General features: G+C 41.3%; 1 protein-coding gene across 1 annotated transcript in view; it reads left to right on the forward strand.

Annotated features, from left to right (window-relative positions):
- Positions 1–3,272: 3,272 nt before the first annotated feature.
- pld1b (phospholipase D1b) overlaps positions 3,273–26,719 on the forward strand; it is a 46,590-nt gene continuing 23,143 nt past the window's right edge. The window contains exons 1-9 of the mRNA XM_072450461.1: positions 3,273–3,368; positions 20,620–20,772; positions 23,337–23,500; positions 24,668–24,810; positions 25,308–25,413; positions 25,491–25,556; positions 25,632–25,690; positions 25,759–25,851; positions 26,479–26,631. Of these exons, the coding sequence (XP_072306562.1) occupies positions 20,646–20,772; positions 23,337–23,500; positions 24,668–24,810; positions 25,308–25,413; positions 25,491–25,556; positions 25,632–25,690; positions 25,759–25,851; positions 26,479–26,631 (911 nt within the window). The 5' untranslated portion in view covers positions 3,273–3,368; positions 20,620–20,645. The remainder of the gene's footprint in view (positions 3,369–20,619; positions 20,773–23,336; positions 23,501–24,667; positions 24,811–25,307; positions 25,414–25,490; positions 25,557–25,631; positions 25,691–25,758; positions 25,852–26,478; positions 26,632–26,719) is intronic.

A 26,719-nucleotide genomic window follows, 5' to 3' on the forward strand; every position in this document is an offset into this window, starting at 1 on the left:
CGCGTCTCTCATCTGGAGGTGAGTGCGTCTCTCTGCTCCTGTCCCGCACGCGCTCCCGGGCCGCCGCGTGCGTGAGGATTTACCGCGCGCAGAAACTTTTACGCACGCGGCAACAACGTGAGCGCGTGAGATGATGATTATTTATTGATGCAGCAGCCGCGTGTCTCTCTCTCTCTCTCTCTCCGTGGGGGCGCTTTTTGACGTGAGAAGGCATCCGTCCACTGCGGCGCACAGGGCATCACGCGCGCGGAGACTGCAGGACCCACGCGCTCACAGACCAAACAGACCCACGCGCGCACAGACTAAACAAACCCACGCGCTCACAGACCAAACAGACCCACGCGCGCACAGACTAAACAAACCCACGCGCTCACAGACCAAACAGACCCACGCGCGCACAGACTAAACAAACCCACGCGCTCACAGACCAAACAGACCCACGCGCGCACAGACTAAACAAACCCACGCGCGCATAGACCACACAAACCTACGCGCGCACGGATCATTGAAACCCAGGCGCGCACAGACCAACCAGACCCACGCGCGCACCCAAACCAGACCCACGCGCGCACACATAAACCAGACCCTCGCGCGCACATAAACCAGACCCACGCGCGCACCCAGACCCACGCGCGCACCCAGACCCACGCGCGCACCCATAAACCAGACCCACGCGCGCACACATAAACCAGACCCACGCGCGCACACAAACCAGACCCACGCGCGCACACATAAACCAGACCCACGCGCGCACATAAACCAGACCCACGCGCGCACACATAAACCAGACCCACGCGCGCACACATAAACCAGACCCACGCGCGCACACATAAACCAGACCCACGCGCGCGCACATAAACCAGACCCACGCGCGCGCACATAAACCAGACCAACGCGCGCGCACATAAACCAGACCCACGCGCGCGCACCCAGACCCACGCGCGCACACAGACCCACGCGCGCACACATAAACCAGACCCACGCGCGCGCGCGCACATAAACCAGACCCACGCGCCAGTCATGTTCCTTGTGTTTTCTGAAGCATGAGGCTCTGAACGCGTCAGACCGGTCGTTCTTCATTCTCTGAAATCAAACCACTTCCTGTCATTCTGTCCATCAGTGTTTCACCCACAACACGAGGAAAGTTCAGTCCAGCACGAGCTCTGGTTCAGTCCACGTCACACTGAACACCATGATGAACACATGAAACACTTGAAACATCATCGACATCGGGATTAAACCTGGACCAGAACAGAACTAATGCCTGGCCTGGTTCTGGTCTTGGTTTAGTTTATGGTGCGTTCACACATCCTTTGGTCTGGATCGGGGCTAAACAAGGACTAGAACCGGACCAAACTGAGCTCACATCCAGACTAAAACAGGCTCAAATTAGGAGCAAACAACGACAAGAGTGAACACAGTTTTGATCATGTTCTTGTCCAGTTTTAATTCTAGTTTGGATGTAATTTAATTTGTATATTGTGCATTTCCAAGGACATGTCCCACTGTCCACTATTGACATTCTGACAAAAGCTCTCAAAACCTTTAAGTATTTCCACTTTTTGCCACAGTTTTCACCCGAGTCTGCGTCCTCTCTCGTCCAATCGTCTCCAAACTAAAGCGTTCCAGGCGCTTAAGGAATAATCAGTGTCTAAATGAGTAGTATAATTTGTCAAAAAACGACATCTCGGCTTTGAAAATGTGCCACAAAGTGGACAATTGTATCAAAAGGCACTTCAGTCGTCGTTTGGACTGCACAGACTCTTAAGCGGTTTTATTAATGGCATTATCGGCTCAAAATGGCAAAAAAGAATGAATAATTGATCAACTTTTGCCACTAAAACATTTCATTTGCAGTCGTTTTTCCACCTTCAGTGAGCGTACTGGTGAAAACACGTTCATGTGGACAAACTGCTTTCACATCGCTGACGTGCCAGCGTTTGTCACTTCCGTACGCCTTATTTGCCAATAAAACACTCCAGACGCTCTGCAGTTTAGCTTCATCCTGAAATATTAATGTGGAGCGGGACTTATGGGTGAGTCACGCCGGAGAGGGCGGAGCAAACGCTGATGAGACCGGCGTGAACGGTGAGAATAATCGTAAAGGCTTAAAAATCATCATCGTGGCATTTTTAAAAGAAAAAAATACAGTGTTTTTAATTCAATTTATAGGCATTTAAATGTATTTTTTATCGTGCATTTTTTTGTGTTTAGGTTATTCTAAAGCAAGATTTTCAAAATTTTTTGGCAAAGAAACAACCATATTTTCTGGACTATAAGTCACACTGGAGTATAAGTTGCACCAGCCAAAAAATGCATAATAGAGAAGAAAAAAACATATATAAGTCGCACTGGAGTATGAAATGCAGTTGAAAGTGTGAAAATAACAAATAATATCACATATAAGTCGCTCCAGAGTATAAATATAAGTATAAGTCGCACTGGAGTATAAGTATATAAGTATAAGTCGCACCCCGGCCAAAACTATGAAAAAAGGTGCCACCTATAATCCGGAAAATATGGTAATAATTCCTCTCTTTACTGTTGGTCTCAGAGTGGTCATAAACAGGCACAACTGGGACAAATCAATGGTTTTGGCTCCATCTGCTGCGACGTAGGACTCAGGGACTGTCCCGGGTACAAGGGGACGTCTGGTCACCCCAGCTCTTTGCTCGCATTTGCATTAGGAAAGTGAGCGAAACGCGTGGTAAGGAGATTAAAACGAACTGTCCTTTATTTCACGATGTTTACACGTAAGAATCGGGTACAGCGCCTTTAAGTATCGTCAGATTTATTCATGTGCTGCCCAAAACTTTAACTTGAGTTACACATTTGACACTTACGGGTAAAGCGCAGTTTTTGTCTTGCTTTTTTTTGTGTCGCTTTAACTTTCACAAACGTTCAGATTCGTGGAGATGCCATTGCCTCAAATGTTCCCCCGTATGGCATTAAACCCGTCCATCTTACATTTATTTGTCATTTCTTCACGGATAAAGATAAGTTTAATGTCATACAGGTAAAGTAATAGCATCTGAACTCCATTAAATGTACGCAATATCTGTATTTGTCTTCCTTCTGATCCTTTTCTGGGGCGATCTGTGCGTCCTGTGCGAGCCCGTAGTGTCTGAGGCGTGTTGCGCGGTCCACTAACGGCATTTGCAGTGGGCGTTTCCCGGTCTGACAGTCAGAGAAAACAGGTTATGCCTCAAACTCAGAGCAACGTGTTTGGAAATACAGACTACTACTGCTCCTGCTGCTGCTCAGAGGCTGCAGTGAAGTAACTACAGCCAGAGGAACTGTTTCAAATACAGGAAATACCTCCGAGAGACCGAAAAGAGGAAGGATTTTCATTTATTATCAAGGTTGGTGTGGTTATTTTTCACTACGGAGCCTCTAGTTGTGGCTGCTCTTTCTTGTGTTTTGATTTTGACCTGGTTCTGTGTCAATTTTGTTCCACCCTGATTTTTTTTAATTGAATCTGTTTAATCCTAGTTTCTTCGTGGTTGAGTTGAGCTCAATTATTCCAGTTTTTGGTCTCAAATTGTGATTTTGTTTGATTCCTGATTTTAGCCTTTGATTTGTAAGTTGAAGTCTTTTTGCACTTATTTAATACATAACATTGTACCTTGCAGTTGTATTAAAATAAACATAAAAATACAGAAAGGCGACAGTATTTGTCGTCCAGAGTTTCATAGTCACGAGTGTTCATAATCTAATGACTCATCAGTTAAACAAACAAGCTTGATTGCTTTGCAAATTAATACTGTTGCAGCCGTGTCCTGGTCGTGCAGGTCCTAATCCTGGTTTAGTGAAAGGGTGTGTTCACACTTAGCCCAGTTTGAGTCCTAATGTTCTGGTTAATCCTGGTTTTCCCCATTCAAAGCTCAGTCGAGACCTGTTTAACTCCTAATTAAGTCTCAGTTCATTTATCGTTTTGACTTCTTTTTTTAGTCCTGTTTAAGTCCTGGTCTAGACTGGTTTTAGTCACGTTTACGTGTTGTTTTAATTCTAATTAAATCTTGTTTTAGTCCCATTTAAGTGTTATCTTAGTCCTATTTAAGTGTTGTTTTAGACACATTTAAGTGTTGTTTTAGCCCTGGTTTAGTCCTGGTCTGGACCTGGTTTAGACCTGGTCTAGTCCTGGTCTAGTCCTGGTTTAGTCCTGCTTTAGCCCTGGTTTTAGTCCTGTTTTAGCCCTGGTTTTAGTCCTGCTTTAGTCCTGCTTTAGACCTGCTTTAGTCCTGCTTTAGACCTGCTTTAGCCCTGGTTTTAGTCCTGGTCTAGTCCTGGTCTAGTCCTGGCTTTAGTCCTGCTTTAGTCCTGCTTTAGCCCTGCTTTAGACCTGCTTTAGTCCTGGTTTAGACCTGCTTTAGTCCTGCTTTAGACCTGCTTTAGTCCTGCTTTAGACCTGCTTTAGTCCTGGTTTAGACCTGCTTTAGTCCTGCTTTAGACCTGCTTTAGTCCTGCTTTAGACCTGCTTTAGACCTGCTTTAGTCCTGCTTTAGACCTGCTTTAGTCCTGCTTTAGACCTGCTTTAGACCTGCTTTAGTCCTGCTTTAGTCCTGCTTTAGTCCTGCTTTAGACCTGCTTTAGTCCTGCTTTAGTCCTGCTTTAGTCCCGCTTTAGTCCTGCTTTAGACCTGCTTTAGTCCTGCTTTAGTCCTGCTTTAGTCCTGCTTTAGACCTGCTTTAGTCCTGGTTTAGACCTGCTTTAGTCCTGCTTTAGCCCTGCTTTAGACCTGCTTTAGTCCTGCTTTAGTCCTGGTTTAGTCCTGCTTTAGTCCTGCTTTAGCCCTGCTTTAGACCTGCTTTAGTCCTGCTTTAGTCCTGGTTTAGTCCTGCTTTAGCCCTGCTTTAGCCCTGCTTTAGACCTGCTTTAGTCCTGCTTTAGTCCTGCTTTAGACCTGCTTTAGACCTGCTTTAGTCCTGCTTTAGACCTGCTTTAGTCCTGCTTTAGTCCTGCTTTAGTCCTGCTTTAGTCCTGCTTTAGACCTGCTTCAGACCTGCTTCAGACCTGCTTCAGACCTGCTTTAGACCTGCTTTAGTCCTGCTTTAGTCCTGCTTTAGTCCTGCTTTAGTCCTGCTTTAGTCCTGCTTTAGTCCTGCTTTAGTCCTGCTTTAGTCCACCGTCACACTTGAGTTTGTTCAGGTTCATTGTACATATTCAAACTCTGCTGTTGCTTCAGTCTCAGTTGTAAAATAAATATTTGCTCATTAAATTAATTTGGAAATTAGTAATAAAACTGTTTCTATTACATCTATTTAAACTGTCGAACTGAACACACAGTATACATTGCAAAACAAATATTAGCTGACACAATATCACAAGGAAAGAAATATTGCGGGAATATTGCATGTATTTTCTTTATATTAAAAACCTAAAAACTTTATCCAGAAATGAGCATAAAGTTGTTTTTAGTTTGATGCTCAGTTAATTGCGTTAATGATGTCCATTTGAAATAAATTCAAACGCTTTAATCTGAAAGTGAGAACATTTTCATTCCTTGATGGTAAAGTACGGTAGATAAAAGCTTTGGGATCTATATTACCGTATTTTCCAGACTATAAGGCGCAAAAGCCTTTAATTTTCTCCAAAAATATCCTTCTTATCCAGTGCGTCTTATATACGGATTAACTCTGGATGTGCTCACTCAAATTGATTTTGTGTGGTACACGTTTTGTCTTATGGTCCAGTGCGCCTTTATATATGAAAAATGATCTAAAATAGACTTATAGTACGGAAATTACGGTAGTTGTTTGCGTTTGTTTCTATCTGTGACTTTTCCAGAACTTAACTGTTTGTTTGACCCGTCGTGCTCGTGATTATACTTGTTCTTATCTGTGTTTTTTTACCATGAAGTGGGCAAAAAAGTTGAATTAAGTTGAGGAAAGACAGACAAAAGTGAACCTTAATTGTTTACAACGTTTTTGCAATCGATTGTTATTAGAAGGAGGAGATATTATTTTAAAAACGCACAGTAATATCCCAAATGTAGTCGCAGAGGCAGAAGTGAGACGGCTCCACTACAAGTAAAAGTACATTTAAAATCCACTCAAAAAAGTACAATCACGTGAAAATGTGTATGTTTTTAGTTACTTTCCACACTTTTTCCTCTGTGTTTGACATGTTTGCATTGTTGATGGTTGAACCTTTATTTCCTTCAGGACAAAGGTTGACTCCGTGATAACAAAAGAAAAAAAAAGATAATTAGTGTCTGATAACTGCTTTTCCACTGGTTGAAGTTAAGTTATCGTCTTTTATCAGCACTAAACACTCTCTTTATTTCAAAAATGTGCCAATGCGATATAATCTGTTACTCTTTGAAGTTTCCTGTTGGCATTTATTTAAATATGAGATCATAAAGTTAAGCCTACTTTGCAAACACAAGATGATAAGAATGTAAATGTGAAGAAGCCACGCCAGGAACAAAGTCAATAAATCAATCAGAAATATATATTATATGTATATAAGTGTTTGCTTTTTGTTTGCATCCACTCGTTTTGCAGCTTTTTGGCAGTTTTATTGTAGTAAAGAAGGCAATAACTACAATATTCACATTGTGCGTGTCACTTTTGTCACCCGCCTCTGCACAATATTTACAGTAATCAATATGTCACACCAAAGAATGTCACAATGTTGGTGTTACGAAACATCCCTCTGACCAAACTACTTACACAAAACAATGAAATCCAACTTTCCTAATGAAAAAGCTGTAATATTGTCACATAAACTGCATTAAACAGTATTATACATGTAGTTTGACTTGTGTAGAGCGTAGATGGAACAGAAATGACTCGCTGTTGCCATCTACAGGCCTGTTAATGAAATGACACACAATATATTATCACATTTATCCATTTCCCTGTCGTCGTTTCAATCCCGTTGAGAGCGAAAACGTGATGCTTTTCCGTTACTATCGCCCCTGCGCTGGAGCCTACATCCTGGCACCTTTCACTGAACTGCGTTATTACCATTGCGAGATGGGGCCAAAGCCGATACCGGAGCTCTAGCAGATTCGTTTGCGCGGTTTAAATATCGTTTTGAACTGGATCAGGAGCAGATTCTGTCGCTGTGGAAACCTCTGCTGTTGATGGCGTCGATTGAACTTCCCGTTTGTCACTTTGTCGATGGAACGCGATTGGACGGTGACTCCAGGCCTCGGGATCAGAAAAGGTCAGGTTTGATATGCGCTTGTGGATCCACTACAATCTCGTCTCGTTTCATTATCGCACCAAAGGGATCAGTAAGATATCTTTTTGTTGTGATTTTTGAGTTGCCATTTCAGTCCAGAGTGCACATTTTCATGGAGAGCAAACATTTTCACCTCATTGAACGTGTTTCTAAGTCCCTGTGTTGTTTAAATATGTATTTTCATGGTGTTTGAAGTGTCCTCCGTCGCCCCCTGCTGTCTCTGGGCGGAAAAGCTGCCTTGCAACATCGACACAAAGACAACTCTCCTGAGAAACCCTGGCCCTTTTCTCATATATCGGGCAATGTGAAATGTATCTGATCATACCGAAATAAGACGTTCTCTGACACTGTATTCTCACCAGGGAGCTGCAGGGGGAGCTCTATCGCTAATGTTTTGAGTCGTGCACACGTTGTAATCCACGTTTGTTTCTCCGATTTTGACAACTGCGACACAGAATCCCTGAGAAAACGTGTGACGCAGCATCGCTCCTAAAACAACCGCTTAAATGACACGAAAGACTCGCGACACTTGAGCTTAATTACATCTTTGCGGAGAGATTAGTTTGAAATCTTCGGCCGCCGCCATCGACAAACTGTAACAGGATTCAGGGAGAGTCCTTAAGCTCCGTACGACTGAACATGTGGTGGTAAATATTTTCGGCTGCAGGGCAGGACGAGGCGCTTGTAAATGTGGAAACGCATGTACTGGACATTAGAGGGCGCAAGGAATGAGTTAAACAAACAAATCAGTTCTGCAACGAGACCTTTCACCGGCATTACATCATTCTGTTCACTTGAGATGCAACATGTTTGACCATCTTACAAAATACAATGCATGACTTTATATATATATAGATACCATATTTTCCTGAGTATAAGTTGCACCAGCCAAAAAATGCATAATAGAGAAGAAAAAAACATATAAGTTGCACTGGAGTATGAAATGCAGTTGCAAGTGTGAAAATAACAAACAATATCACAAGTCACTCCGGAGTTAGTATATAAGTATAAGTCGCACCCCGGCTAAAACTATAAAAAAAAAAGTGCGACTTCTAGTCCGGAAAATACGGTATGTGTATGTTGAATAATTGTGAGATATTTTTTTTAGAGAAGTAGGATTTTACACAAATACAATAATGATCCTTTTTTATGATTTTGTTTTTTTATTATATAACTTCTTTTTCTTTTTGTCTTTTTTTTTTCTCTGAAGATAAAAAAACATAAATGGAAAAAGACATTTCCATTAAAATATTGTCTATTCAAATTATTCTTTTGAGCTTTTTAAAGTAGTCGTTTAAAATATTTGATCTTTCATGTCACACCACAGGACACACTTTAAATTACTTCTTAAAAATATAAAAAGTGGAGATAAACGTGACATTGTAGTAAAAAAAAGGTATTATACCTTTTTGACTTGAAGAAAAGTGTCATGTTGCAGGACGTCTTTGTGTTTTTTGTTTTAGAATGCAATACATTTATCCACAACTTAATTAAAACTCGTAATTCATAGTAGACATTTTTGTGCCCTGTTGAGTAGGATTTTGGAGGAAGAGAAACATTATATTGAAAGTAATTTAAACCTGAGGGTGTGTTTTTGAAAAAGGCTTCGATATAAAAGATAAAGTTGTGTGTTTCCCATAAGAACGTATTGATTTCTTCTGGAGGATGAAAAACGATCCTCGACTTCACCTTCAAAAACAGAACAAACTCGTATCAAACTCTTATGGATTCAGTTCATTTTTCAAACTGTCATCTTGTCTTTCGTACTATTATCACAATTTAACTGTTTTTGGTGATGTTTTCTTGACATTTCTTATAATTTTTTGTTTCCCTTCAGCTTAAAAATAACCTTTTTTTTACATGCGTTGTACAAACTGAATGATTTTATAAGTGTATCGTCTTTCTCATTATAGATTGTGAGGCGATATCAGATTTGAACATTGTTTTGAAGGATTTGTGAAGTAAAAGGAGACGTTTTAACAGTTTTAACCTTTTGATCAACTTAAATAACTCAAAACAAATCAGCGCTAAAGTCTTTTTTTTGTCAGGCTCCAGTTCTACATCTTAAAGTACATTGTCATTTATTTTATTCTGTGATCTCCTGCTCCGTTTACGATGCACACGCTTTACACTAATGTGGCTGTAATGTGCAGAAGAGTCCAGTAGAGGGCAGCACTTCACAACACTTTCCTGTGCAAATATGATGCATTCATTTGTGGCCACATTCTCTGCAGTTTATCTTGAAGTATTTTAGGAAACTACTTCTCCAAATAAAGAGTAATAACTGTCTGGCTTTATGTGATTTAAGGACACAAAACTTGCACAAAATCAGATTATTTCCGATAGTTTAATGCTGTCAATGTAAAGCTTTTGTAGATTTATTGACACTTTAATAAGTCACCGTTTAATCCCTCTCTTTTTCTTGTTGTTATGTTGTTGTTTGCTGAGTCTTGTGCCTTCCGTGACTTGTGGAGATTTGGTTGCAGCCCACGTGTTTCCCACAAACTCTAAACTATTTCTCGCGGCGCTGTGAAGCTTTTCTGACCCTGCGGATTCCTCTTCTCCGTTCAACATCTGAGTCCCGGCTTTTGTCTGCTCCTGTCCTAAACCTTATCGTAGTCCTACTTTCATCGTTTCAATGGTTGTCTGGACCGTGCAGACGCCAAAATGCACGCGGAGACATCTTTTTACGACAAAAACTGTGGCGTTATTAAAGCAAAAATGTCAAAAAAGAACATTGTTTTAGATTTGTATCCATAATACAGTTTATTTGTTAATATTCTTGATCTCGAAGTCTCCAGTCACAATATTTCAACCTTTTATTTGGTTAAAAATGTAAAAAAGTCTACCGTATTTTCTGGACTATAAGTCGCACTGAAGTATAAGTCGCCAAATAATGCATAATAGAGAAGAAAAAAAACATATATAAGTTGCACAGGAGTATGAAATGCAGTTGCAAGTGTAAAAATAACAACAATATCACATGAGTCGCTCCGGAGTATAAATATAAGTATAAGTCGTACAAAGGCCAAAACTATGAAAAAAGGTGCGACTTATGGTCCGGAAAATACGGATTAATCACATAAATAATCGCTGACTGCTAAAATAATGATTGTTCACGGCCTTGGTTGTTTTGTAGACGGGTGAAATCAGGCTATTAACTATAGAAAATGTTAACTACCATTAAAAATCCATCCGTCTATGCATCATTTGAACATTAACCATGACATTTACGCGCCAGGAATCGGACCAAAGCGCCAGAAAAACATCCGATTTCTGAACGATCCAAATCAAATCAACGCTGCAAATTTACGTCCGTCAAACGCAAAAAGATCTCCTGAATCTGATCATTTAATGCTTCACTCGGCTAAAGTCTACGCCGCTTCTCCGTCCCCCGCGTGGCGTTTCTCCTTCTTCTTCACGTGTATTTCGGGTTCGGTCGGCGCGCGGTGGGTGTAGAACGAGTCGGTCCGTCGCTGCAGGAATGTCGACGTCGTGAGTCACGGTAAAATGTGTTTTTCTGGTGCGTTGGGTTTGTGCCCTCGGGTGTGTCTGAGGAGAGCGAGGGCACTGCCAGGTCACCCACGGAGACCAATAGAAAGATTAGAATCAAAGCTGTTTGGCGTTGTATTTGTTAGTTACCGCGACGTCTGTTCATTTGAGTACTTGTCACTCCAAAAGCAGGAAATGAATGATTTGTCTGAAAGAGTTGGCGGTGGGAGATGTATTGAAGGATGACTAATGTCGCAGTTGTTGCTATGGAGGAATTTAAATATTTATTGGATTGTTAAAAAAGACACAGAAACGTCTATTGTCTTAATCAGGTTAATCGATAATCGTGATAATTCAGGTCACGATATAATCCTAATAATAATAATAATAATAATCGTGACTATTTCAGAAGCAAAATCCAAGTATTTTTTGTTCTATTTATTTTTGTTCATTCCAGTATTGTGTATTTAACCAACAGAAGGTCAGAGAATCAAACAATGACACAATCAAAAGCCTTGGACCTCTTTTTCTGCGAGAAAAAACTACGACATTTGTCTTTTAAATAAACTTTTTTACACAGGGCTGCAACTAACGATTATTTTATCAGTCGACTCGTCAAACTCTTCTCTCTACTGCACATTATGGCATACACAAGCAAATTAAATGTTTCAAAATGCTTATTGAACGCTTTTAGATGGAGAACATTTACAAATATACATTTTTATAAAGTAAATAAAGTGTATTAATGATGAAAAGTAGAAACTATTTGATTCACTTTGACATTTTGATGCAATATTGCTGCTGTTTTTGTTCTAAAAGTCACAGTATTTTGCGTGTTTTAGAGTATATAGTTAATTTACCTGAAACTATTATCAAATTACTTTAATAAACAACTATCATTATTATTATTATGATTATTACTGAGCAAATGCGGCAGTGTAAGAAGAGAATTGTGGAAGAGAAGAACGAGAGCAGAGAGGAGAAGCCTTTGCTCTCCATTTAGCTTCCTCAGACTATAAACCTGCTCTCCGATTGGCTGCCTGTGCTTTGGCCCCGCCCCCTCAGTCCTGTTTGAGCGCGGACCGCCTTCGAGCATCACTTCGCCCTGAGCCGCAGACCTGTCAACATCACCGGCACGTGGAGAGAGACAGAGAGCGTGTGTGTGTGTTTGTTTGTGTGTGTGTTTGTTTGTTTGTTTCCTGCTGCCGTGGATCAGAATAACATTTGTGGATTTTTTTAAAAAAAGTGTCCGGACGATGGGCGTGTCGGTGCGACGCCGGGCTCAGGTCGGTTCACACTGTGTGTGTGTGTGTGTCTGTGTGTCTGTGTGTCTGTGTGTCTGTGTCTGTGTCTGTGTGTGTCTGTGTGTGTCTGTGTGTGTGTGTGTGTGTCTGTGTGTGTGTCTGTGTGTGTGTCTGTGTGTGTGTCTGTGTGTGTGTCTGTGTGTGTGTCTGTGTGTGTCTCTGTCTCTGTGTCTCTGTGTCTCTGTGTGTCTGTGTGTCTGTCTGTCTGTGTGTGTCTGTGTCTCTGTGTCTCTGAGTGTCTGTGTGTCTGTCTGTGTCTCTGTGTGTGTGTGTGTGTGTGTGTCTCTGTGTCTCTGTGTGTGTGTGTCTCTGTGTCTCTGTGTGTCTGTGTCTGTGTCTGTGTCTGTGTCTGTGTCTGTGTCTGTGTTATAGATAAAAAAATCTGTTTCAAAAATCAGTTTAAACATCCGGTAAAAAATCTGTTAAAAATACATAAAGCTGAAATGTCAGTGATCCAGTTATAGATATAAATAAAGCGTTTTAGAGTTAAAAATGAGCAGTTCTGGAGGACGCTTGTCTCTGTTTGGATTGTCAAAAGTGGAACAACATTTAAATTAATCAATACAAACCTAGATACTTATTTGAACAAATATCGATACTAAAAAAATCACTTAAACTAGACAAAATTTAACTTTTGTGAATTGTTTTTGAATAATCTTGAGCTTTATCAGAACTATTATAACCCCACATGGAAACATAAAGAGAATATTACTATATTTTCCGGACTATAAATCGCACTTGAGTATAAGTCGCACCAGCCAAAAAATGCATAATAGAGAAGAAAAAAACATAGATAAGTTGCACTGGAGTATGAAATGCGGTTGCAAGTGTGAAAATAACAAATAATATCACATATAAGTCGCTCTGGAGTATAAGTATAAATATTGATTATTATTGTGGTCAGAAGTGGGCAATATAGCAACAAAAAATTGTGTCGTTTTTAGTACAAAAATGACTGATAAAAAATAAAAAAATATATATATTAAAATAAAAAAAAATATATATTAAATTATATTTCTGCACGTTTGCGATTAATTGTACAGATATTTCACATTTGTCTTATAATCGAAGCTCAGTTAATACATTTAAAGTCATGTTTTAACACATTTCTGATGGATTGACATGATATAATCTGGATTGACATAATATAATCACATCCTTTTCCTCAAAATCAAGCAGGAAATGTTATTATTGTGTTAACACTTGTCTCTATGGAGATGTTGTTGCTTTGCCTGGAATAGTTTTTTGTAAAGTTCTGTGTCACTTTGGTGTTTTTATGGCTTAAAAATACCTCGAAAACCCCCCACACACAGATCTGACCTGTAATTTGGTACTTTACTATGGGATTAACAATCTATCGTGTGTGCGTTTTCTGTGGGACATTTGTTTGTAGTAGGTTTGTAGTTTAATGAGGAACTTCTGTAACTAATTATGTAGAAGCTAAACAGTGGTGGAACGAAGCAAAGTGCAAAAGTTTAAACTGTTGGTATCTGTACACAAAATTTTTGAAAAGAACTTAAAAAGTACTAAAAACGGCTTTTCTTGAACGTTTGAGACCGAACACTTTCTTTTTTTGTCTTTTCTTCTTTGGTGTTTTATGGCGGTTTGTATCCAAGTGTTACGTGTTTTTCGGCGCATATCACAGGTATTTTCGTCATTCAAAGTTCGTTTTGTAGATCATCATAGTCTGATTCTTGCTGTTACTTTCTATAAATCTCGTTCTTGTCGTTTTTTCGGGATCCGTTGTCAACTTTGCGTTTTTTTCCCTACTTCTTCTTCTTCGGTGTTTATGGCGGCTGGTATCCAAGTGTTAGATTACCGCCAGTCTTTAGACTTTATTCCGTTTTTTTCCCAATCTCTAAGAGCAAGGGAATGTTGGTGACTGGTGACATCATCATGATCAGTGACATCATCATCACGGCAGCTGTAAAGAACATGGCCGTGCGTTAGTCACTCGCGATGGCTTCTTGCCGTTGCACAGCGTCTAGTTGTTTCATTGAATCCAGAATTAATGAGAATACCCTGGTTGTGGATAGAGAGGATTTTGTACTCTTTATGGTGGATGTTGTAAACTGTGCTGCTCAGACTCAAAGCAGAACTGAAAGGATCAGGATCATTGCTAAAGCTGCAGGGAGATTCCTTGGAACAAAGGAGCTTGATTGGGCAGATATAGAAAACAGGCTAAAGGCGCTAAATGGGAGTCGGAGTGATGGGGGTCTGCTTTTGGGGAGTCAGAGTGATCAGAGTGACGAGATGGGGGTGGGGGTGGTCTCCTGTCCTCGCCCAGTCTCGTAGACGCACGGCTACCAAGCAGCGACATCAGTGGAAATATTAAAGCCTATAGAATGAAGCCTAAAGAATAAAGCTGTACAGTGGAAGCACCGAACGTCAAAGAAGGAGAGGAAGATGAAGAAGAGTCTCCCTGGAATAAAGCCGGTTGGTCTCTAAAACAACAACAACTATTCTAGTCACAAAGACATATCATGACCTCATGGGCTTTGTAACACCAAAGCAATGGAAGGAGTACTTTTACGGACTACGACAGAGTCTGAGGACTACGACAAAGTCTGAGGAATAAAGTCTGGCGGTAATGTAACAATTGGATGCCAACCGCCATAAAACAACAACAACAACAACAACAACAACGACTACGACAAAGTCTAAGGAATAAAGTCTGGCGGTAATGCAACACTCGGATGTCAACCGCTATAAAACAACAACAACAACAACAACGACTACGACAAAGTCTAAGGAATAAAGTCTGGCGGTAATGCAACACTCGGATGTCAACCGCCATAAAACAACAACAACAAAGTCTGGCGGTAATGCAACACTCGGATGCCAACCGTCATAAAACAACAACAACAACAACAACAACGGACTACGACAGTCTGAGGACTACGAAAAGTCTGAGGAATAAAGTCTGGCGGTAATGCAACACTTGGATGCCAACCGCCATAAAACAACAACAACAACAACGACTACGACAAAGTCTAAGGAATAAAGTCTGGCGGTAATGCAACACTCGGATGTCAACCGCCATAAAACAACAACAACAACAACAACAACAACAACAACAACAACAACAACAACAAAGTCTGGCGGTAATGCAACAATTGGATGCCAACAGCCATAAAACAACAACAACGACTACGACAAAGTCTAAGGAATAAAGTCTGGCGGTAATGCAACACTCGGATGTCAACCGCCATAAAACAACAACAACAACAAAGTCTGGCGGTAATGCAACACTCGGATGTCAACCGCCATAAAACAACAACAACAACAACAACAACAAAGTCTGGCGGTAATGCAACAATTGGATGCCAACAGCCATAAAACAACAACAACAACAACTACGAAAAGTCTGAGGAATAAAGTTTGGCGGTAATGCAACACTCGGATGCCAACCGTCATAAAACAACAACAACAACAACGGACTACGACAGTCTGAGGACTACGAAAAGTCTTAGGAATAAAGTCTGGCGGTAATGCAACAATTGGATGCCAACCGCCATACAACAACAACAACTATTCTAGTCACAAAGACATATCATGACCTCATGGGCTTTGTAACACCAAAGCAATGGAAGGAGTACTTTTACGGACTACGACAGTCTGAGGACTACGAAAAGTCTGAGGAATAAAGTCTGGCGGTAATGTAACAATTGGATGCCAACCGCCATAAAACAACAACAACAACAACTTCACCCATGGATTTCTCTGGGACGTCGTAACTACAAAGGTAGTTTTCTTGAAGTGTATTTTTCTGCCACAGAGACTTAAAGATAAGCCTTTAAAGTAGCTCTTACACACACCGAACTTTACAGACTTGAACTGAATGTACAGAAGGATTTGCTACATTTACTTACTTTTTTAAGAATTCAAATATCAACATAAGCTTTATTAGACAGGAAAGACGGCGTGAAATGGGGGATGAGAGAAGGAGGACATGCAGTAAACTGTCGGGATTTGAACTCGCAACACTGCGGCATATTATTTGCTTGTTTATCTCATTCTAAGCCTGATTTATTTATATTATTTATTATATAAGTTTTATGTCCAAAAAATGAGGAAAAATTTGAAATTTTCTGAAAATTTTCAGTCTGATAGAGTTAACTCAAAAATAAATCCAAAATCCCTTCTGTTAATGTTTTTTTTTTAACTCTATGTGTAAAATGAACTTAAAGAAATGTAAACCTGGATTTATCAATTTTTCAGATTTAAATGTCCCAAAAATTTGCAATTTGGGCCGTTTTTACACATGAAATGCCATATTTCTAGATGAAAACATGATGTGATGAAAAACTTGTAATACATTTTTTTCTTACATTTGTGCTAGTAAACAACAGGAGAAGTTTCAAATTGCTATATTTAAATGTAAAAATCTTTCTTATTCACTTGCAGCGTCTCGCCTTAAACTAACACAATCGAGCACTTCTTCCTCCACTGGTTCTAAACTAGTGCTAAAATGTCATGTTTTTACCGCGTCGTACAATTATAAAAGACTCACTGGATTCTCCCGTTTTAGACTTCATAATACCTTCAGTATTTTCAGTTGTTGGCAAAAGCACAGTTTCAATCACATTTCATTCCACTGAATATTTTGGACTGAGAGCGCAGCACCTATTTTACCGTTTCCAATTATCCTTTTGAATGCTCGCTCCAAGACGCCAAGTGTGGTATATTAAAATTGGAAGTCTAAATGTGTGTGACCTTGTGTCTGGGCAGGATTTCACTTTCGTAGCTCAATGATAGGCTTAAAAACATACGGAAAAAGCATCACGATTTAATGGTAATTCACGATTAACGAGACCAACACGTCCCTATTCTTCAACTGTGACCGGCTTTTACGACAAAATAAAGTTAATGTGACAAAAACATTCTATAAATTGAATTAAAAAGACTTAATTTTGCTTCTAAAATTGTGGCGATTACTATTTTTTTCATATTGTGACCTGAATCGTTATCGACACTTAAACGATTTCTTACAGAATATGTGGAAAATCGTGAAAAGAAAGGGCAGTTTTTCTGGTAGTTATTTGCGAAGTTGATGAAAATGTGTTGTTTTGGTGATCCAATAGGCATCTTTTTTAGTTTAACGTGTGTACGAAGGAGAACTGGTCATTTTTTACTTGTTTTTGGAACTTTTTGAAAAGCGATGGAGTAGCTTTTGCCATTTGACTATAATTGGCTTATTCCCCCGAACTTTTACAACAACCAGAACTAGCCGAACACCATCGTGAAAAGCGTGTGACTCTAGTTTAGAAGTTCCAGTCTTCTCTCGAACGTTAAAGACGCTGTATCTGATTTTTACTGCCTTAATAACAAGAAAAACAGAACTCGTAGCACGTTGTAGCACGCTAAATATTCACCGTTCTCAGTTTTTAAGCGTTTGTCACAACTCTTCAAGGTAACGGCAACTAGCATGCTAACGGCAACTAGCATGCTAACAGCGCTCTTCCTGGTTTTTGTCCGATAAACAAACCGCTCTATAATTAGATGCAGGACACGCTCAGCTGTCTCATTTTGACACGAAAATATGCTTTTACAATACATCTGTACAAAGACGAAACCGATTTTACTTTATTACGTGAAAATAAGTCATATACAGCTCCTTTAACTTTAGATTTTCTACAGGTACGATAAAGTGCAGCTGAGCTCCCATCAGCCCCTACGTCCACCACGAGGGACGGCGCCGGTCCAAAGGGTCGAGTCCAGGCTTTTAGATAAAGACCCGTCTTCCCGTATTTTGGACGGGGTATTTTAAAATGTGGACGGGCATTTTCAAGTGCAAGGACGGCCATTTTATTGATAAATCTTTGAAAAAAGATTTATCAAAATTGGGCCGGGAAGCATTTGACAATAGTCCTCCATTACAGTTCACTGTTTACAAGTGAAAATGTGCATGCCGCACGCTGATTGGTCGACGAAATTTTTGTGCTTGGCTCTGATTGGCTGCCGAGGTCGTGGTCCGAAGAACAACTGTATCCTCCAAACGTGGCCGCAGGGTTGGCTCAGCGTCAAAGGCGTTCAAAGTGTGTGAAAGTTTGCGTCCGCGTCTCACCGGTTTCACCAGAGTCTTGGGTTAAACATCCAAAGACACGCCCCTATCTGCGAGCTGTGTGACACGGCAAACAAAGACGGTACACACACCGCGGACGCACCGACGCACCGGGCGGGGCCGCAATGCAAATAAGAGTCGGAGCCAAATGTTTCCTCCGAGCCGACCGTGACGAGATCTCTACCTGATGTTCACGATTCAAATGTCTCGCTCCCACGTGATCTGAAATAAGTTCAGGGTAAAAGTTAATTGCTTCTCTTGCTTGGATTACGTGTTTACTTTTATGTATTCGAGTAATATTTGCGTCAGCCGTTGTCGTGGGTCAAAGCTACAAATGCTTGGGTCAAAACGTTGCAAAGTGAATTGTTTCGGCTTTCCACTGACTCAAATCCACCAAAATGACGGATTAAACTAATCAAATCCTTCTAGATTTAGACCTTTTTATCATATACAAGTTGATGCACAGTTACTAACACACTGACATGTGTTTGGATGAAATGTCGCTTTCAAAAAACAGCACAACATTAACGATTAAAAGCACTTAAATCACACGTAACTGTCAGTTACGTGTGATTACGTCTCCGTTTGACACGTTTTCCTTCCACGTTCCAGATTGAACCTCGTTTGGCCTTGAATTATACCGTTTTGTGTGCTCCGTGGTGCTCCCATTTGCATATGTTTTGTGTGAATTTGAATGTTACTGAAGCTGCGCGTTACTCTTCGCTCGCATGTCTTTTGAGGCCTGTGATTGGTCCGTGCAGTTGTAGTTTTGAAGCAGAAGGAAGTGAAAGGAGACGAACCGCGCTCACTTTCTATGAAGTTTTGGATGCGTTAAATGCAGTAGTGAAACTGTTGAGGGCAAAAAGACGTACACGCGGCTCGCCATTTCATTTATCACGACTTCCTGCAAGACTTTTGTAGACATATGCCCTGGTGTTAACTTTTGGAATGTGTGAACTCGCATTTATATTGAGCTCAAACCAGAGCTAGAGCAGGGCTAGAGCAGGGCTAGAGCAGGGCTAGAGCAGGGCTAGAGCAGGGCTAGAGCAGGGCTAGAGCAGGGCTAGAGCAGGGCTAGAGCAGGGCTAGAGCAGGGCTAGAGCAGGGCTAGAGCAGGGCTAGACCGTGGCTGGAACGTGGCTGGTACGGGGCTGGAACCGGGGCTGGAACCGGGGCAGGAACCGGGGCAGAAACCAGAACAAGTCCAAACAAAGTGCTCCTCTGGACTAAACTGGGCTCAAACCGAAAGTGTGAACTAGGACTGTTGACCTTTTAATGATCAAATCAATGTATCAGTTGATTATTTTATCATGAGTAAGAAAGGAGAAGAACTGGAGTGAATTTGCTGGAGTTTCGGGAATGATTTGAATGTTTCCATCAGCCTTCTCTCTCACTTATGAAGATGCTGTTTTCCTTGTACTTCTCTGTGTACATAGTTCTATAATCTTAGATCTTAATACATTTTACAGTTTCTGCTGCACCACTCCATCCTTTTAGTGGATAAATGGCTTTTAGTGGATAAATGGCTTTCAGTGGATAAATGGTTGCACATGTCTTTAGTGGACTACTACATGGCCTTTTGCACTCTTCCAGTCTCCACCTCGTCTGTCGGCGCTCGTCTCCTCTCTCTTTTACCACACTGGCGTTTCTGGTGTCGTATTATGTAAAAGTCAATCCCTTCATTCATTCAAACACGTGTGTTCTGAAGGGAAAGCGCTGGAAATCCTCCTGCTTCCTGGTTCACTTAACCCCACACTGTCTGAGAGAAGTGATATGCTGATATCTGTTTTTATGAATGGAGAATGAAGGCGTTTTACTTCGGTTGGACCAGAGCCTTTGCCAATCAGAAAATGTATTTGAAGTTCAGATTATATGTAAACCTTATTTGATGAAGGACACATTAAATGTTCAATTACAGTTCCGTCTTTTGTGTCATTAGGTATTGTATTATCAATATTAGTTGTATGTGTTTGGTACTGGTGTTTTTATTGCTAAAGAAAATGTTAAAATCTACCATAGGGCTGAGCAATATGAAGAGAAAATGTCATTGTGAGATTCCTATTATGTATACCATTTTGTTAAATCGTCATGTTGTGATTCAGTTTTTATGTGTTAAATGCAATGCTTTGCTTAAACACTTTCCCACATATTCCTCCTATTGGTCAACCTTTCGTGAGTGAGTGACAGGTGGATTTAACCAGTCACAGTCGAGGGTGAACTCTCAAAAGTAGCAGAGCTTTAGTTCCATCCAAAAGGCTTTATTTATTTTATTTATTTTATTTATTTTATTTATTTTATTTATTTTATTTATTTTATTTATTTTATTTTAATGAGTGTCCCTGGTGTGATGTCACTTCCTGTGATTTTCTAAAACATTTTCAACGTTTTCTCATCAAATACCTGCTCGATTGGTGTAAAACTATAATTAATACATATAAAAGGTAAAAGCGGTTAATAACGTTTACTGGACACAGCAGCAAGACAAAACAAATATTAGAGATCGGTTGAAAAATACAGATACAAACATCTTTAACGTTCGTGTGTGTTGTTTTTGTTGTTCCAGTTGAGCCCAGTGGGGGGCGCTCGCTGCAGCCATGATGCACCAAAGTGAAGGGTCCAGCACTCTGCAGCTGGTGGCCAACGACATGACGGACATCATGGAGCGACTGGACACACGCGAGCTGGACCTGGGCGACGGCGAGTACGACTCCACGGACGCAGGTGCAACGCCACAAACGCACCAGGCAAAACTGTACATGGATTTGCTGTACCGTATTTTCCGGAGTACAAGTCGCACCAGCCAAAAAATGCATAATAGAGAAGAAAAAAAACATAAGTTGCACTGGAGTATGAAATGCGGTTGAAGTGTGAAAATAACAAATAATATCACATATAAGTCGCTCCGGAGTATAAGTTGCTTCCCGGCCAAACTATGAAAATACGGTATTTATGTAATTTCATACGACTTTAACCAGGTCATAATAGTTAGTTAATCGAAGTTGGATTTAGTGGTTCACTTCATCTGAGTCATCTTTATTCTCCTGCATTCAAAACGCTATTGCTCCAAACATTTTGTACGACCCCCGGTGCACGCCCACTGCAAATTTAATCTTCTATTGTTTTTCTTTTTTCCTCAAACACTGATGACCATTTGGATTTCGCAGCGCTGAGTAGCAATTTTGGTCTGTCGGTTTGGGCCGTTCATTTGGTCCATCAGTTTGATCACAGTAATGGCCCAAGTGTGTCATAGATTATAACTAATTATCAGACAAAAGCGTAATATTCTTTAACAATAACATACTCTGCAATATATATCCCAGTACGTCACAAATCTTGCTCATTAAAGGTGCACTATGTAACCTTTCTGTGTGGGTGTGCCTGTTACTGCATCGATTACATGTGTTTTTATTGCTCAAGAAAGCATGCATTCTTACTGTGAGCGGGGTCGCCTCTCCACAGAGCTGACCTGTACTAGGCTCCTCGGATCCTCTTTTTTAGGCCCGAGCGCCACAAGCTGGCGAGAGGCCTATTAGTCTCGTAAGGCCGTGCAAAGCACGGCTGCGAAAGTGCGCACGTAGTGCGCATGAAATCGAGCGCGAAGCGCTCGCCCACTTCCAAACACTCACTAACGCACTCCTTCACTCATGCACGCCCCGTGCATACTAATTAGTTGTAGGAAAATGGAACATTGCCGTTGTAAACGGGCGAAGCCCGTGCAAAAGTTCACACTAAACGAGCACTTTACATCCCCATATAAAGCACTCATTTGCGCTAAGTAGCTCAGAATATGTTCCCCATATCTTGCATGTTCCGTGCATATAAGCATGTAATGCAAAAATTGAACATTATTACTGTATAGAGGGCCAAAAACACAAAGTGGGCGGAGCCCACTCAAAATTATCGAAAGTACCCGTCAGTGACCAGGGACCCACACCATGAGGTAGGAGCGCTTTCCGAAAATGTATAGTTTATGATATTTGAAAAATGGGAAACATTGTTTTCGCATCGGAATATTATTCTTTCTTTCTTCTTCTTCTTCTCGGGACCAACCCCCCTATTTTTCACCCAGTGAACATTGACGAAAAGTCAAAAATTTGCACACCTCTAAAAATCGTGCCTCTCTACATTCTGGCTATTTCCCTTTTCTAAAATAAAAAAAATTGGCGCGTCAGCGCCCCCAAATGTACCAAAAATGCATTGAGAGATGGGAAATGACCCCAAAAAAATCTGATTGTAGAATCATGAAATTTGGCGCAGAGGTAGATGGTGACAAGAGAAGTAAAAAATATTATCACGGCAACGCCGTCCGCTCAACCAAATGTCGGCCATATTGCTTCAAAAATGGCTAAACATGACTTCAGAGTTTTTCCAAACGTCGTACTTTTACGAACTCCTCCCAGGGCGGTGGCCCTAAAAAGCAGAAATTTGGTGAAAATGCTACTGAGGAGTGGGACATCAAAAGTTATCCAAATTACATTGATACCTGTCACGGTCTCTGTGCGGCGAAGCCGCAAACTGTAGCAAGAATTTCAGAAATCTCCCAAATTTAACATTTCTGCCGTTTGCGCAGATAAAGTCCGAATTGCGTCAAATTAGAATCAGTTGTTAAACTCTTTGCCCTAAACCTATTTGAAGTGAAATAAATTAATTTGGAGCCACAGCGCCCCCTACAGATTTTATATGGAGGTTAAATATTTAGTTTTGCGAAATTATATGAAATTTGACACACAACTCAATTTTAGCATCCCCATCAAAAAAGTCAATGAGACCCATGTCATAATTGTTATGGCTTTGCCGTAACGATGACCGAAACCTTCCATGTTATTCCAATGGGGAAATCGCCAGAACATGTTTACTCTTTAGACTTTCATGAACTCCTCTTAGGGCGTTAGACATATTAACCTGAAATTTGGTGAGACTCATCTTCAGGGGTGGACCATCAAAAGTTATCCACATTTTTATTCTAAGAGTCACGTTGTCTGTGCGGCAAAGCCGCACATTTTGCCAAGAATTCAAAATAAAATTGCTTTTTGATGGTAAAACAAAGGGGAGAAGATGTGACAGCGTCACAGATTCAGCAGTAGGCGTAATAAAAGGACAATTGGGGCGCGTTAGCGCCCCCTCCTCTTGCGGCGTGGCGAGGGCCGATCATTTTTTTCTGTTTTTGCTCTAATTTTTTATAGTTTAAATTATGCAAATTTCCAAAATGTTAAATGCGATATCCTCCATTTTTCATAATATATATATCCCAGTACATTGTTAACGCTTTACTTCCCTGCCTGTAGCTGAACACTTGCCGTTCACTGCGGTGTATCACACTGTGGGGTTCAAGGAGCCGGAGGCCAAGGTGTTCCTGACTCCGCCCATCACGGCCCAGATCCTGGAGGTGGAGAAATTCACCTCGGCTCAAGATCGGTTCAACGTGACGTCACAGAGGAGCGTCAGCAAGGTACTGGTCTACAGCTGCTGCTGCTACTGCGGCTGCTACGTTTACTGCTACTGCGGCTGCTACGTTTACTGCTATGTTTACTGCGGTTGCTACGTTGACTTCTACGTTTACTACTACTACGGCTGCTACACTTTCGCCTACGCTTTCGCCTACGTTGACTTCTACGTTGACTTCTACGTTGACTTCTACGTTGACTTCTACGTTGACTTCTACGCTGACTTCTACGCTGACTGCTACGTTGTCTTCTACGTTGACTTCTACGCTGACTTCTACGCTGACTGCTACGTTGTCTTCTACGTTTACTTCTACGCTGACTTCTACGCTGACTGCTACGTTGACTGCTACGCTGACTGCTACGCTGACTTCTACGCTGACTTCTACGTTGACTTCTACGTTGACTTCTACGCTGACTGCTACGCTGACTGCTACGTTGACTGCTACGTTGACTGCTACGTTGACTTCTACGCTGACTTCTACGCTGACTTCTACGCTGACTTCTACGCTGGCTTCTACGCTGACTTCTACGCTGACTTCTACGTTGACTTCTACGCTGACTGCTACGTTGACTGCTACGTTGACTTCTACGCTGACTTCTACGCTGACTTCTACGTTGACTTCTACGTTGACTTCTACGTTGACTTCTACGCTGACTTCTACGCTGACTGCTACGTTGTCTTCTACGTTGACTTCTACGCTGACTTCTACGCTGACTGCTACGCTGACTTCTACGCTGACTTCTACGCTGACTGCTACGTTGTCTTCTACGTTGACTTCTACGCTGACTTCTACGCTGACTGCTACGCTGACTGCTACGCTGACTTCTACGCTGACTTCTACGCTGACTTCTACGTTGACTTCTACGCTGACTTCTACGCTGACTTCTACGTTGACTGCTACGTTGACTTCTACGTTGACTTCTACGCTGACTTCTACGTTGACTTCTACGCTGACTTCTACGCTGACTTCTACGTTGACTTCTACGCTGACTTCTACGTTGACTTCTACGCTGACTTCTACGTTGACTTCTACGTTGACTTCTACGCTGACCTCTACGTTGACCTCTACGTTGACTTCTACGTTGACTTCTGCGTTAACGTTCACGGCTACGTTTACGTCCTGATACAAATCCTTCTTCCTCATGTGTAACTTTCCGTCTCTCGTGTGCAGTCGATGCCGGCGGTGTATAAGATTCAGCTGAAGCACGGAGAGTTCACGTGGACCATCAAAAAGAAAGAGAAGCACTTCATGGAACTGCACCGAGATCTCCGGACCTACAAGACCTTCATGAGGATCCCTCTGCCCACTCGGAGGTACGGATGTCCGGATTATTTACTTATGATCAGTACTCGTGAATGTAAAGTGCTTTTTTTGATCTGTTTGTGTCACAGTAAACGTATCCTTCAGAAAGTTTTGATGTCAAGTGATACTTGAGGATTTCTGAATTTCAGCAGGTGCTATTACCGTATTTTCCGGACTATAAGTCGCACCTGAGTATCAATCGCACCAGCCAAAAAATGCATAATCGAGAAGAAAAAAACATATAAGTCGCACTGGAGTATGAAATGCGGTTGCAAGTGTGAAAATAACAAATAATATCACACATAAGTCACTCCGGAGTATAAGTATATAAGTATAAGTCGCACCCCGGCCAAAACTATTAAAAAAAAAGGTGCGACTTATAGTCCGAAAGAGTCCAAACTCACTGCAGCAATTTTGTGTGTCCACAGCTGAAATGTGGTTCCAAATCTGCTCCAATCAAAGTTCCTAATCAACAATAAATGTAAAATCTTGTTGTTTCCTCCTTCAGTCACCCAGTGAGAGACCCAGCGGCCCGAAGCGAGGCGCAGAGGATGCCCGAGCTGCCCCGAGGACGAGCCGAGCTGGAGAAAGAAGAACAGGTCTCCAGTCGAAAGGTAACGACCAAACACGAGCAGCTACAGACATAGAGATGATCGATGGAGTTACTCAAATACTTTCTCTGTCTCTTCAGAAACAACTGGAGGATTACTTGAACAACCTGCTGAAGATGTCCACGTACAGAAACTACCACGTCACAGTGAGAACCTTTCAAAAGTCTCCTCATCAAGACGATCGTTCTCTCAAATCGGTAAACTCTAAATGTTTTTTTCAGATGGAGTTTATTGAAGTGAGCCAGCTGTCATTCATCCACGATCTGGGACCCAAAGGCCTGTAAGACACCGTAGAATATCATTAAAATACTGTATAAAGCGATGCAATGATCGTCTTGTCCGGTTTAGAGAAGGCATGGTGTCGAAGCGGTCTGGAGGACACCGGATCCCAGGGCTCAACTGCTGCGGTCGCAGTCAAATCTGCTACCGCTGGTCCAAACGGTCAGTACTTTTCTAACATGTACACCATTAAGACTAAAGTAAAGACTAAAGCGGAACACAACCAGGTCGAAAGAAGAGACGAGGACTAATAAACCAAGACAAACGAGGACGAAAACAAAAACATGTCTAAACCAGGACCATTTTTCTTTTATTCAAATTATGAAATCATGTTCAGTTTAATTACTTTTGTGGGTACCGTATTTTCCGGAGTATAAGTCGCACTTAAGTATTAGTCGCACCAGCCAAAAAATGCATAATGGAGAAGAAAACAACATATATAAGTTGCACTGGAGTGTGAAATGCAGTTGCAAGTGTGAAAATAACAAATAATATCACATAAGTCGCTCCGGAGTATAAGTATATAAGTATAAATATAAGTATAAGTCGCACCCCGGGCAAAACTATGAAAAAAGGTGCAACTTATAGTCCAGAAAATACGGTATTTGGTATGTTTTTTTCTAATAGCCTTCTTCAGGGTGTGTCTAATGTAACTTTTCTCCACATGCTTTTACTGACAGAAGATTGACTGTCAACCTCTTCGTTAAAAAGACCAGATTGTTTTGAAATGACTGAATCTCGTTAAACATCCCGTGTTAATTGCATGTTCGTTCATTGGCCGTTTGTCAGGTGGCTGGTGGTCAAGGACTCATTCCTGCTCTACATGTCGCCCGACTCTGGGGTGATCTCTTTCGTGATGCTCGTCGACAAAGAATTCAACATCAAAATGGACTCCAAAGAGACGGAGACCAGACATGGCGTGCGCATCGACAGTCTCTCCAGGTCTGAGCCGCTGCAGTCGCTGGGTTTCACATTACATCACAACCTCCTTTACTCACTCAAGTGATGCCATTAGTCAACACTTAAGACC

Source organism: Eucyclogobius newberryi, unplaced genomic scaffold (assembly GCF_026437365.1).
Source record: "Eucyclogobius newberryi isolate DKJ021-1_F unplaced genomic scaffold, fEucNew1.0.hap1 SCAF_18, whole genome shotgun sequence".
NCBI classification, from domain to species: Eukaryota; Metazoa; Chordata; class Actinopteri; order Gobiiformes; family Gobiidae; genus Eucyclogobius; species Eucyclogobius newberryi.